At 45.2% G+C, this 12,975-nt stretch overlaps 1 protein-coding gene across 3 annotated transcripts in view; it reads right to left on the minus strand.

Moving 5' to 3' along the window:
• The window catches only part of RIMS3 (regulating synaptic membrane exocytosis 3), an 82,108-nt gene that overhangs the window by 27,939 nt on the left and 41,194 nt on the right, over positions 1 to 12,975 (minus strand). For all 3 annotated transcript variants that reach the window (XM_060258309.1, XM_060258311.1, XM_060258310.1), the window contains exon 2: positions 11,398 to 11,662. In XM_060258309.1, coding sequence (XP_060114292.1) covers positions 11,398 to 11,662 — 265 coding nt within the window. The remainder of the gene's footprint in view (positions 1 to 11,397; positions 11,663 to 12,975) is intronic.

Genomic DNA, 12,975 nt, shown 5'->3' on the forward strand with positions numbered 1-12,975 from the left:
TACCTTTTTATCTAGTGTTTGGAGGGCTTATCCTTTCCTCACATAGGCGAGGTCCCACCACTAAGAGGCAGAAAGCGGTCTTCTCCAGATAGCTGGGAACTCTGGCCAACTCATGCCTATCAGAATTTAAGATGTGATCCCTTCCATTTAATGGGAGGAAACAAAGAAAAATGCAAGTCATTTGTCCTTAGGGAGTTTGTGGCTAGTGTTGGCTGAAAGTGGGACATCAGTAGGATCCAGTCCTTTCGCTTGGACCCTGCTGCAGGATACATAGCTGTGCTGCCAGCTGTGGGATCCTGGGGTTGAGAATGGAGACATATGAGTTCCATCACCATGATGCCTGATTGCTGATTTAGAATGGGATGTGAAGGTGGCTTGAATTATACCGATATCCAGGGGTTTTTTGGTAGAAAAAGCCCAGTAGGAACTCATTTGCATATTGGGCCACAACCCCTGATGCCAAGCTAGTCAGAACTGTGTTCCTGTGCAATCCTGTTCATAAAAAGCCCTGCCGATATCCATCTGTAAGGAACTGGACCAGGCAGCTTTTGATTTCCACATACCCCATCAGTGAACAGAAAAACAGAACTGCCCCTTGTGCTCCCTTCTTAGTCCCATCCAATTCTGTTTGTTAATACTGGTAGTTGAGGTTGGTAACCCTTCAGTGCAGATGCCCATTCTTTAATATAGTTACTATAATAAATGCAACTGTAATATATTCAAACATTCATTAACGACAAGAGCCGGCGATAGTGGATGGAGAAAAGGAAGTTATAAATAAATGCAAAAATGCATGCATTCACAACCAGCAATTATTCTGGCACACTGCTGTCTGTTTCCAGTTTTTCTCAATGGAAGAGGTAGTGAAGCTAAAGTGTGACTGTGTAAATGTGTGTGCAACAGGGATGTCTGGTGGAAATAGAAGCATATTCCTCTAATTGGATCAGTGGCCCTTTGCATGGTGCTTCACTTTTCTATCAGTCATTATACCATCTCTCTGGTTTTGGAAGTTCTTTCTGCTTTCATTTAAGCACAAATCCTCTTTGTGTGAGTTTTTCCCCCCATTATCTGGGGCTGTGCTTCTTAGGTAGGGGCAAACTTTGCTTTTAGGCAGGCAATGTTGCCCAGAGGAAAGAAGAGAGGCATAGACCCAAGCTTTTGCCCTCTCCCCTGTAATAGGCTGTGCTTTATTCAGACTAGCTGGTCAGCAGGCAGGGCTGAAGAAAATGGGTGAAAAGGAAAGAAGTTAAGGGTTTAAACTTCCTATAATAAGCAGCTCAACTGCTGTCGAAAAAAGCACCAAGTTTGGATGTCAAAACAGATATCCTGGAGACCATGTGGCCCCTGTACCTAGTTGGTCTGCAGGCTCCTCTCTGCTCAGAGCTGTTTCCACATTCAGACAGTTCTCTGTGTATCTCTCATTGCTGCTGTAAAGGCAATGGCAACAAAGAATTCCCATGGAAGTTTCTCCCTCATTTTCCTTGCCTTAGCCTTTGTGGCTGCCATTGCCCCTGCCTTGCCACTTCAGGATGTTTTCAGACTTTTATAGTGTTATAATGAAAAAATGATCTATCTCTGTACTGTACAACTTCTCAGCTTTAATATTAACACAGTACAGTTCTGGCCCTTTGGGATGCAGAGTTATAAGGCAAAATATGCAGCCAGTACCTTTCTCCTTATAGTTCTGCAATTAAAAGAGCTAGAAATTTACTTTTAACAAAAAGAAAGAAAGCTGGCCATTGTTGCTATAAATTTTATTATAATGCTATAGTGATTAATAATTTTAAAGCCCCTTAAAAGGCCTCTGGTTCAGAGGGGAGAATGGCCTCCAAAGGGTCTGAAGTAAGGAAAATGGTACCCTTGTGGACAGGATCTGAAAAAACGTCATCCTCGATCCACCATATTTCAGTGTTTCTTCCCTTCCTGTCCATATGGCATGCCAAGACACACCGACTGCAATCTTTCCAAAAAAATAATATCAAGCCAGGTTCGGGAAAGACCACAGCAAAGCTGGGAAGAAATGCTGAAACATGATGGATAGAGGATGACTTTCTATGGATGCTCCTGCTGTAAAGGAAGCCACAGCAGAGCAAAGCATCTGAATGGGAAGCAGCCCAAGTAGGTTTCTGGTTGCCCATAGCCCAGCAGGGACTTTCTGTTAAGCCGAAAGGCCAGTCTGGTCCTGCTGAAGGTTGGAGAACAGAAACAGAGACTCCTGCTGGGGTGTGTGCCTAAAGGCAGAGGTCAGAGGAGACATGAGAGCTCAACATGGATGAGGAAGGATCAGATAAACTCTCTGCCAAAAAGAACTGCTGAGTCAGGACCTGAGATCTCTTGCCATCTTTCATTTCATCTCAAAGCAGGCTTTCCTGCATGCAAATGGCCTTATCCAGCTTGCAGCTAGGGGTGGGGGGGGGAGAGATAGAGCCAATTTCCTATTTACATGTACAGAAAGCAGGCAGGTTGGGTTGGGAGGGTCTATTTTTAAACAAAACTGGAGCGTGTGGGCGAGGAGTACTGAACCCCATCCCCTGCTATGCTTAAATTGTTTTCCTCCTAGCTGAGTTAACTTCCAGGGTTGGAGCCCACATGCAAGCATCAGTGTTCAGCAAGGGAAAGCAGGGTGGGAAGGGAATGGCTTTCCTTACCTTCAAGCTCTGTTTTGTTTAAAAATAGAAACACCTTCCCCACACACACTCTTTCCTCACTTGAGGACTCCAGGAAAGGAAGAAAAACACACTACCAGGGAGAATTTTCATTGCCTATGGAATGGCGATGCTTTCTCTAATCTGCCTGAAGATTTCTAAGAAGTTTTCATCTGGTGAATCCCTAGCTAACTCAACCCCAGTGGCTAAACAACAACCATTAGGGGGCAAAATGTGTTTCTCCAGGAAACCAAAATAAGCAACAAAAAGAACAAGAATATGTGATGATTCTGATAAAGAGTGAATTAAAAATTTCCCACTCCCCTTGTTTCGATCTCCTTCCTCCTTTTCTCTGCGGAGCTGTTGCTGGATTTTGCACAAGCTACCCCAGTGGGTGAGTTGCCCCGCCCCTTTTCAAGTTTTCTCCACAGCAGACAGAAACCGGGACCAATTTTGCACTAGACCTTTAATCCTGCTTTAGCCCTGTCTCCAAACTGGATTCTATTATTTTAGTGTAGAATGTCAGCTTGGGGACCAGGATTAAAAGTCTAGTGTGAAATTGGTCCGGTTTTCAGAGGATCCTGCGGAGGGAACTTGAAGAACTTGAAAAGAGGCGAAGCAACTCACCGATCCAGGGCAGTTCGTGCGAAATCCAGCAGCAGCCCTGCAGAGAAGAGAGTGAGAGCAGCGTAAGCTTAGTAAGAAATCGGTCTGTGAAAGAGCAGAATGGACTAAAATGTTCCTAAAAGAAATGGGTGTGCATCCCTTATCTCATCACCACCCATTTTGCAAAAAGCCACAGCCTCTGTCCTTGGTGCTGAAGCATATCAGACAGGACACTTGTTCTCAAGGGACACCAACCACATGGTTTAACACAGCATCTGTCTTGTTTTGTTAAATCTCACAAACAAGAATAAAAATCCAGGAAATACCTTTTAGTGGACTAACCAAATTAGCATAAAACACTGCAAGCTTTTGAGCCCACCACCACAGTGGATGGTGGCTCAGTGGTAGAGCATCTGCTTGGTAAGCAGAAGGTCCCAGGTTCAATCCCCGGCATCTCCAACTAAAAAGGGTCCAGGCAAATAGTTGTGAAAAACCTTGCTTGAGACCCTAGAGAGCCGCTGCCAGTCTGAGTAGACAATACTGACTTTGATGGACCAAGGGTCTGATTCAGTATAAGGCAGCTGCATATGTTCATATGTTCATAAGATCTCTTAGGCCACAGTGCAAAGGCCTCATCTTGCTGGCTTCCTCAGTGAGATGCCAGCACATTATATTCCTGGAGTGTTGAGTTACAGCAGGATGTGGAATGGTACGGCATAGCCCAATCTCATCAGCTCTTGGAAGCTAAGCAGGACTAGTACATAGATGAGAGATCACCGAGGAAGGCTCTGCAGAGGAAAGCAGTGGCAAACCACCTCTGCTTGTCACTCGCCTTCAAAGCCCCTTGCTGGGGTTGCCGTATGGTAGTTGCAACTTGACAGCACATATGTCCATAGGGTTACAGGTTACAGCATGTTCTCTGGGAAGCTTCCCCCCCCCCCCCAGTCATGCATTCTTTTCTGATACAATTCAGCCCATGACCACCAACACTCTGTGCTGAACTTTGGCAAGCTGTTTTATGAAACCAGAGAAAGACGAGGCTATAAATGACCACCAAGGCTGACCAAGATTATTAGACTAAGGTATAAATTTGTCTACTTTCTGCTTTCTTGCACTGAAAAATTTGGGTGGTGGGACAAACCTTAATCTCCCATGACTGGACAGAGGGAATTTAGAGCTGATTTGGGATTGGGAGCCTTTGTAGCCTAGTAACTACAAGAAAATCAAATATCTGACACTGTCAGAGAATGGATCTTGGTAGCCCCCAGTATTAGCATCTGCTCAGGCAGGCACCTCCTCGCCAAGGTCCCTCCTCTCCAATGTCTTTCCTCACTGTGCAGTCTGAGGTCCTTTTAACTGAAGGATCCAGGGATTGAACCTGAGACCAGCACGCAAACCACACACTCTGCTCACTGAGCTAGATGCCCTCCCCTCCTCAGTGACTAAGCTGACTGAGAAACCCCAAGTTCAAAGCTGGCTGCTGTTGCTTCTTTTGGCCTTGGAACCCCGTTTGCAAAAACATTCCATCTAATACCATATTAGCATCTTGGGTGTGCATCAGCATGGCAGCAAAACCAGGAAGTGTTTCCGGAAAACCTGGGAGGGTGTAGGAGCGCTCCATATATGCTGGGCTAACAACAGAGTCCCCCACAAAAAAAGAAGACTGTGATCCCTGCATAGTTCTGTCCTGCTACCATGTAACCCTAGAAGAGGGAGGACTAGTTAAGGTAAAGGGAAACAAGGAGTCAGGGACCATGTAACCCTAGAAGAGGGAGGACTAGTTAAGGTAAAGGGAAACAAGGAGTCAGGGACCTTTTCTGTTCAACTTCAGGTCTTACAGGAGAAGAGTAGCTAGCACCAGAGGCTGCATGCAGTCCTCCTTACATAATCGGTTAAACTGTTAGAGAATATTAAGAGTTGGAAAGGGTCTTAAAGGCCATCTAGTTCAACCTTCTACTCATTGTAGGAAATCAGAGGTCGTCCAGTCAGTGTGAAAACCTCCAGCAAGAAACAGCCTCTCCCCGCCCAAATAATTACTTTCAAGTGGAGAGGCAGTTGGGGAACCTGTTCCAATCCAAATTAATCCCTGCAAAGGACTATCTGACTGACAAATGGGGAGATACTCCTGTGCAGAAATCAGTGCACATCCCCAGATTTCAGTTTCTCCCTGACCTTTTTCATGCAGCACAAATTCAGCTCCTTACCTGCAACTGACGGAATCGCAGCAGGGAGGGGGCTGCCTTTGCCTCAGACAGAAGGAAAAGAGCAGAGAGGAGTTGGCTGCCAGAGCAGCTGGTTTCGGTCTTGGGGGAGGGCACAGACCTAGTCATCTGACTTCCCCTCTTTGTGCAGGCTTGCCTTGTGTTCGGCCCTCCCTCCCACCCTGGATATAGTGCAGACTTTAGCTGGTCACTCAATTGCAATGGGGACTGGGTAGGATTTTTTTGATCCTTCCTTGATTAGCAGTAGGAAGGGGTATTTTTCGCCTACCCTGCACGACTGTCCAGAGGATTGTGGAATTGGCTGAGGTGGTGCTGTAGTTGAGGTCGGTCACTTAGGATTGGTGGGTTGGATTGGAATTGGTGGCTCGATGAGCACTATGCAGCAGTCCTATTTGGGCTGGGAGGTCTCACAGTGGGGAGAATGCAGACTGCCTAAGGGATGGCCGGGATTGATCTCCACTTAATCTATGCAGTTTGTGGGGGGAGATCTGTTGGGCGTATCCTGAGCAATGTGCCAGCCAGACAGGAGCCACCCCACCGGAGCAAGGGAGGTGTCCAAAGGACTCCTGGCCTTGACCATGTCCCCAACCTATGCCTTGCCTTTGCTGCCAGAATTTTAATTTTAATAAAGTGGCCCTTAGTTTACCCAACTTCCTGTGTCTGTCTCTTTATTCTGACCGGGGGGGGGGGGCAATGAGTTTGAGAAACATAAACCTGAGCAGTAGTTCCCTGTTTCTCCCCCTCACCATTTCCTTGGAAATTCCCAAATGGTGAGGCTAAGAATGGTGATTTAATTTACAGGTCTGGTATAAAAGGTTACTGAGATAATGTATGCAGAAACACTTTCAACGTTCAGACAATGCCTTTTGTTCTATTATTATGGTTCCGGTGTGAACAGAAAAGGGGCATGGGGCACCTCCTGCTCTAAGTACATAAAATGAAGAACCAAAAACCAATTTGAGCCTCACTGTGAATGGATCCTCTGGCGCATTTGCATGAGTTAGTCAGAGTCTGTGACTCAGTTCCCATTTGAAAACTATACACAACTCATGTTGATAAGAGTCTGTGTTAGAAAGAAGGGACAGTGTGTGGAATGGTATAGCATATTTTGATCTTGTCAGCTCTTAGAAGCTAAGCAGAGTTGGCATGTAGATGGGAGACCGTCAAGAAAGGCTCTTCAGAGGAAGGCAACAGCAGACCACCTCTGCCTCTCACTTTCCTCAAAAGCCTCTTGGCTGGGGTTCCTGTAAGTGGGTTGCAATTTGTTAGTACTTAGGTACATACCTGAAAGGCATTCTGCCACATAGAGGTGAGTGTCACTAAAGCAAGACCCCATGCCTTTTCCCTTTGCCATGTAGCAAAACTGTTATTTAAATATCAAAAAAAGGCTTGTCAGTCACTCTTTTTAAACCCGAGCCTGCATTGATTACCCTGCTCAAACTTCCTGTAGACACAGGGCAGAACATTCCGTTTGCATCAAAACTGTCTCCCAGTCAATTTTTGCACTGGAACTTTCCCATGACATTCCACTGTGCCTTAAGATTTTATTCTGGGTTCCATCATTACCAAGAGATGTTCTCTACCATTTACTTCCACCACCACCCCTTTGCTATTTCCTTTCTTAGGGGTAATTACAGCCCTTTGGATAAATCTCAGACACGTAAGTCTTCTAGGTGCCAAAGAAGCTCCTTCTCTTCAAAGAACAGCTGAACCATGAAATTGCAGCAAGGACCAAAACTATAATAATTCAAAGGCATGGCTTTTAGAAAATGCCAAGATTATAACTAGCACTTCATATATTTTTTGGGCTTTCCCCCAAAACATCTATTTTAGATACATACAATTCCTGAAGCTGTAATCTTTGAGAGGCCCCCATTCTCCACGGTCTAAATCCGGCACTCTGCAGCTGTACCAAAGTGCTTCTGTCTTCAAATCCTCCCCAAAACTCAACTTTTCTTCAGTCTGCCCTCCTTACTCTTTTCGTCCCATATCAAAGCAAAGACTCATTTTCTGTAACCATTTGCATGCTGTGCTGCTTCTGCTTTTCTTCTGTCTCCTTTTGTCATTTGATGGTATCTTCTCCCATGGACAATGTGTGCACCTTGGGGAAGGGATCTGCCTTTTTTTGCTGATAAAACATGTACCCTGAATTTCCCAACCCAGAGCTGGCAACCTTCCTGACTGCTCTTAGCTCAGAGATATTTTGCTACAAATGAAAGGGCAATTAGAGAGAGAGAGAGAGGAGAGAGAGAGAAGAAATGGAGGGACTATTCAGCTATCTCTTACTTGTCAATCATCCCAGGCCAGAATCTTGGCAAGCAGGAGTAGCTATGATTGTAATCCTGAACCAAAGAGTCAGAATCTGGCTCACTCCTAAAGCCCCCTCCTCCTTAAGTAAAAGGGCAAGGGTCATTTGCTATCCCACCCCCAGTTGTTGTCAGCAATACGGGCTGGTTATCTTTCCCCCCCCCCCCCAAGGTAGAATTTTATTCCTGTTGGGTACAGCTGGATTATACTACTGGATCCTAGCTTAATGACTGGCAAGAAGGCTTGATTTTCTACCTCAAGAAGAAGAAGATATTGGATTTATATCCTGCCCTCCACTCCGAAGAGTCTCAGAGCAGCTCAAAAACTCCTTTACCTTCCTCCCCCACAACAGACACCCTGTGAGGTGGGTGGGGCTGGAGAGGGCTCTCACAGCAGCTGCCCTTTCAAGGACAACCTCTGCCAGAGCTCTGGCTGACCCAAGGCCATTCCAGCAGGTGCAAGTGGAGGAGTGGGGAATCAAACCCAGTTCTTCCAGATAAGAGTCCGTACACTTAACCACTACACCAAATTGTCATGCAACTTCTGCCTTGGGTCCCAGATGATGCCTAGTTTGCATTTGAGACTTAGGCTGAAATTGCATATGCTAAATAATGCACTTCCAATCCACTTTCAGTGTACTTTTCAACTGGATGTGAACTGGCAAAATCCACTGGAAAGTGCATTTGAAGTGGATTGAAAGTGCATTATTTAGTGTGTGTGATCGCAGCCTTACTATCCTGGTGAGAAACACAGGCAGTAGCAGAGAGAGGACAGAGGATAATGGGATTCCCCTCCCATTAGATGATATATAATCCATTCACAGCTCTGGCAAGAAGAAGGGGAAAGGCAGGTGGTTGAGCTGGCTTGAGCTGCTGTTGTGTGCCAAGTCCTGGGGACAAAGCTGATGGCTTATCAAGAGTTGTGCTAGCAAGCAGCAGCTGACTCCAAAGCAAGGAGGCATGAGTTACCTGTCAAGTGGCATGAGGTTGTGTGAGATGTTCCATGCAGGTGGCAAAGAAAGGCAAGAGACACTTGTAGATGACTGAAGGGCATTGAATGGGAGCCAAGAATCAGAGGCTTCAGCAGAAAAGACCAGTGTCAATCTGTTAGTCTAGGCTGTGCTAACAGGAGCACAGGGTAGTGGTTAGAATGCTGGACTGGGGTCTGGGAGAGACCAGGTTCAGATCCCTGGTCTCCATGGGTGCCCTTCAGCTAGTCCCATGCTTAGCCTAACCTGCCTCACAAGGTTATTGTGAGGATAAAATAGAGCAGGGGTGGCCAATGGTAGCTCTCCAGATGTTTTTTGCCTACTACTCCCATCAGCCCCAGCCATTGGCCATGGTGGCTGGGGCTGATAGGAGTTGTAGGCAAAAAGCAGCTGGAGAGTTACCGTTGGCCACCCCTGAAATAGAGAATGGGAGAGTGATGTGTCCCCATTGGAGGGGGAGAACTTGGATATGATTACATGCAACAGGATGGGATTATTGGGGGTTCGCTGGCTTGGATCATTGTGAATGAGAGCTCCAGACACTAACCAAAGCCTGTGAATGTTACTTTTATTATTGTGTTTCCTAAATGGCATTTCTGCTGAGGAGAGGAATAGCATCAGGTGCCAAAGGGGTCTTCCTCACTAGATTGGCCTGCCCCATTTCCAGACAGGACTAAAAACAAATAAGTAGATTCTGAATGATTTCCAAGAACAACAGTATCCTTCTCACTGTGGGCTTCCGGGTATTCCGTACTTTAGCAACTGAGACAGAAAAGCTAAGGAACAGTGCTGGATTCACAAGCTTCTGTCTAAATTTAAGGCATGCTTTTCTTAAGTAATACCCTCCTAAAATTATATCCGTTTCAAGCGCTCAGAAATGTTCTGAGTCATCACAAGGAAAGTGTGTGTTTGTGGTGGTGGAGGGCTCAGACTCTCTTAATGAGGATAAGATGGTTAACAGTTTTGAAAAACCCACCCTGAGTCAAGGGGAATCCTGGGTGAGCATAGCAGGGCAGGTATGATATTTAAAGCAACATCACTCAGGAGGGCTGTACCAGTCCTCACAGAAACCTTTGTGTTGCAAACATTTCTGTATGTTTGAAATATACCATATCAAACCTGTCATGTTGTAATACTAAGAGATCTTCAGCTACCACCTGGACATTTCGAATCTGACAAAGGGTATCCCCGAATGGAAGACTGTTTATCTCTGAGGCTCCAACTGCAACTTTCTACACAGCAACTGTAAAAGCTGGAGACTGTCCTAAGCACAAATTTGAAGGAAATACTGGGTCATTGAATTCAGGGCTTTACCTAGTGTACTGCAGCCTGAAGAAGGCAAATGAAATGGATAGTTATCGAGGCAATCCTTTGCTGCTTCTGTAATATCAACCTTCTATTGTAATTCTGCCAATTGTTAAATTCTGGCATCAAGTTCTTTTGTTAATACTGAAATTAATTGTTTTGTTGAATCAAATATATTTGATTCAAAATATAGAATAGCTAGTCAAGACTTGTATTAACAATTGTTACTTCTATATAGTTTTCACTTCTTGTTATAATACCACTTTTCTGCATAGCCATATTGTTTTCTGTACCACCTGGAGGCTGGCAACCCTAAAATTCATACAAGCCATAGATTGGGTGCCTTACAACTGACAGGAGGGCTGTTGTGGAGGGCAGCATCCCAGGAGAAAAATTTAAAAGAAAAATGAGGCCTCATCTACTGATAGGCTGTTCTGTCCATAGAGTTTCAGGCAATTCCTAGAGCTTCTGGAAAACTGATAAGGGAAGCTTTAGCAACTGCCAGAAATTCTATGGTAAAATTATAACTGAGTTTCTGGAAGTTGTTTTCTCCAGCTCCAACAGAGCCGAATTTCTGGAACTCAATGCTTCCTAGTAGCTCTAGGAATCACCAGGAATTCTATGCTCAGAACTTTCTATAAGTAGAACATGGTCAGAACTTTCTGTGAGTAATTTTTAATTTTTCTCCCCAGTATGATTGCGCTGCCCCACCCCAATTTGGCCCCAGCTTCTGCCTGCTGATCAGCAGAACATTGACAGACAAGGGCTGCAGTTATCTTGAGGTCTCTTGCCATAAGCAAGCAAATAGAAATCCTAGCCATAGGTGACCAGCTGAGGCTATTTACTATCTTGCTTTAGGATTTCAGGTAGAGCCTGGAGGCAGTGAAGAAATAATTTTTTACTCATGTTTTCTCCAGCTGCCAGCAATCTATAATCTTCACGCACATCACACACACATCCACTGAGGTCTCTTGGGGCAGTCTACTAAGCAGCCTGTAGAAGCAAAGTACAAAGCTCTCACTTTTCAAGTACTGGAAAGTGCATCAATTCTAGTGCATCAATTACAGCTGACTTATGGCAACCCCATAGAGTTTTAAGGCAAGAGGCAAATAGAGGTGGTTGGCCATTGCCTGCCTCTGCCTAGCAACCCTAGACTGCCAAGGCAGTCTCCCATCCAAGTACTAACCAAGGATGACCCTGCTTAGCTCCCAAGATCTGACCAGATCAGACTGGCCTGAGCCAAGCAGGTCAGGGACTAAGTTTTCTAAGGCTGTAATAATCAACCTCCCCGCCTTGATGTCCCTGAACCAGGAGGTCTTCTTACCGGGATGGTTCAGCTGCATTGTACTCTTGCTCCACTGGGACAGCCCCACAATGGCCACCATCTTGGCCCCAAGGCTGGACCGCCTCTTCTTGTTGGATGAGAGACTAGCTGAATCTGGGTTGCCCCCATTGCTCTTCTCGATGTTGTACATCTCCCCGCTGATGCTGGAGCTCCGGATAACGTTCCTGGCTGAAGAGGAACTTGTTTCCCCATTAAACATGGTCTCCGGAGGTGATCTCAGAAGCTCCTGGCCAATGGGGTAGGGCTGAAGTGGTGGAAAAAGAAGACAAAAAGAGTGACTGGGGGGATGAAGACACCATGAGATTGTTGAACTTAACAACAGCTAAACTGTTTTCAGACACCTCCTGCGAAAATACTTTGGTTCATTTGGTGAACTGTAGTTTCCTTCTTTTAAAAATATGTCTGAGGGGTCTCTGTATGTAGGAATGTATTACTTAGGGCTGCACCAAATAGCCTGCTTGCTTTTTTTTGTTGGCTAAAAAGGTAAAGTGAGCTGTCAAGTTACCACTGACCTATGGCAACCCCGTCATGGGGTTTTCAAGGTAAGAGACTAATGGAGGTCATGTGCCATAGCCTGTCTCTCTGTGGGAATCCTGGACTTTCGTGGTGGTCTCCCATCCAAGTGTTAACTAAGACTGATCCTACTGAGCTCCCAAGCTCTGATGAGATCACATCTTAAAACCACTGAAACCAAACAAAAACCACAAAAGCTAAAACACCCCCCCAAAAAAATATTAAAACAAAATGTAAAACATATTACAGACAATGCCAGATTTAAAAAAAAGTCTTCACCTGCTGATGGAAGATGGCAACAGAAGACAACAGCCAAGTCTCTGATGGGCTCTGTCCCCAGCTTGGAATGTTAACACTTCACTTCACCTCTACCTCACCAGGCTCCACCCAAATCTGCCAGACACCACCTCTTATCTCCCAGGCCCCTCCCTCTCAGAGTCCGATGCTCAGGGAGACCTAATGGGCTTCTAAATATCTCTGCTGAGCATCACTGTCATCTAGGCAAGGTGGATGATAATAAGGAGCATGGTCTTTCCTGTAATGGCACCTGGTCTTTCCTGTAATGGCACCTCCCTGTGCAGATTTCCCTGCCAATCTAGCTATCCCACTGACAACTTGTGGGTGTATTGATTTTTTTTCACTTTGAAAAGTTTTGTGGGGGTATCTGCTGATGGTATAGATTTCTATTGTTCTTCCTGGGATTGGTTCTTATAGAATTAAACTGGTTTGCCCATAAGCTGTAACAATAGTAAATATACAAAGAGATCAATACAAGGGAAGGGGTAATCAACAATTGTATAGTGATGTCTTCTATAAACTCAGGCCAGTGCCATGAATTTTAACACTACACTATATGTATAGCCTCTCCACTAAAGGCATGGCAAAATTAAGCAGGAAGGATGAAAGAAAGGAAAAGGAAATTGTCTTTCTGCATGGTCAGTTACAGGGCATCTAAACAAGGGACATGGACTATCCTTCGGGATTTGGTAAATATAGTGACGTAAATGAGACAGATTCCTCAATTATCTCCCATCTGTATTTTCA

The sequence above is a fragment of the Heteronotia binoei genome, chromosome 17, assembly GCF_032191835.1.
Source record: "Heteronotia binoei isolate CCM8104 ecotype False Entrance Well chromosome 17, APGP_CSIRO_Hbin_v1, whole genome shotgun sequence".
NCBI lineage: Eukaryota > Metazoa > Chordata > Lepidosauria > Squamata > Gekkonidae > Heteronotia > Heteronotia binoei.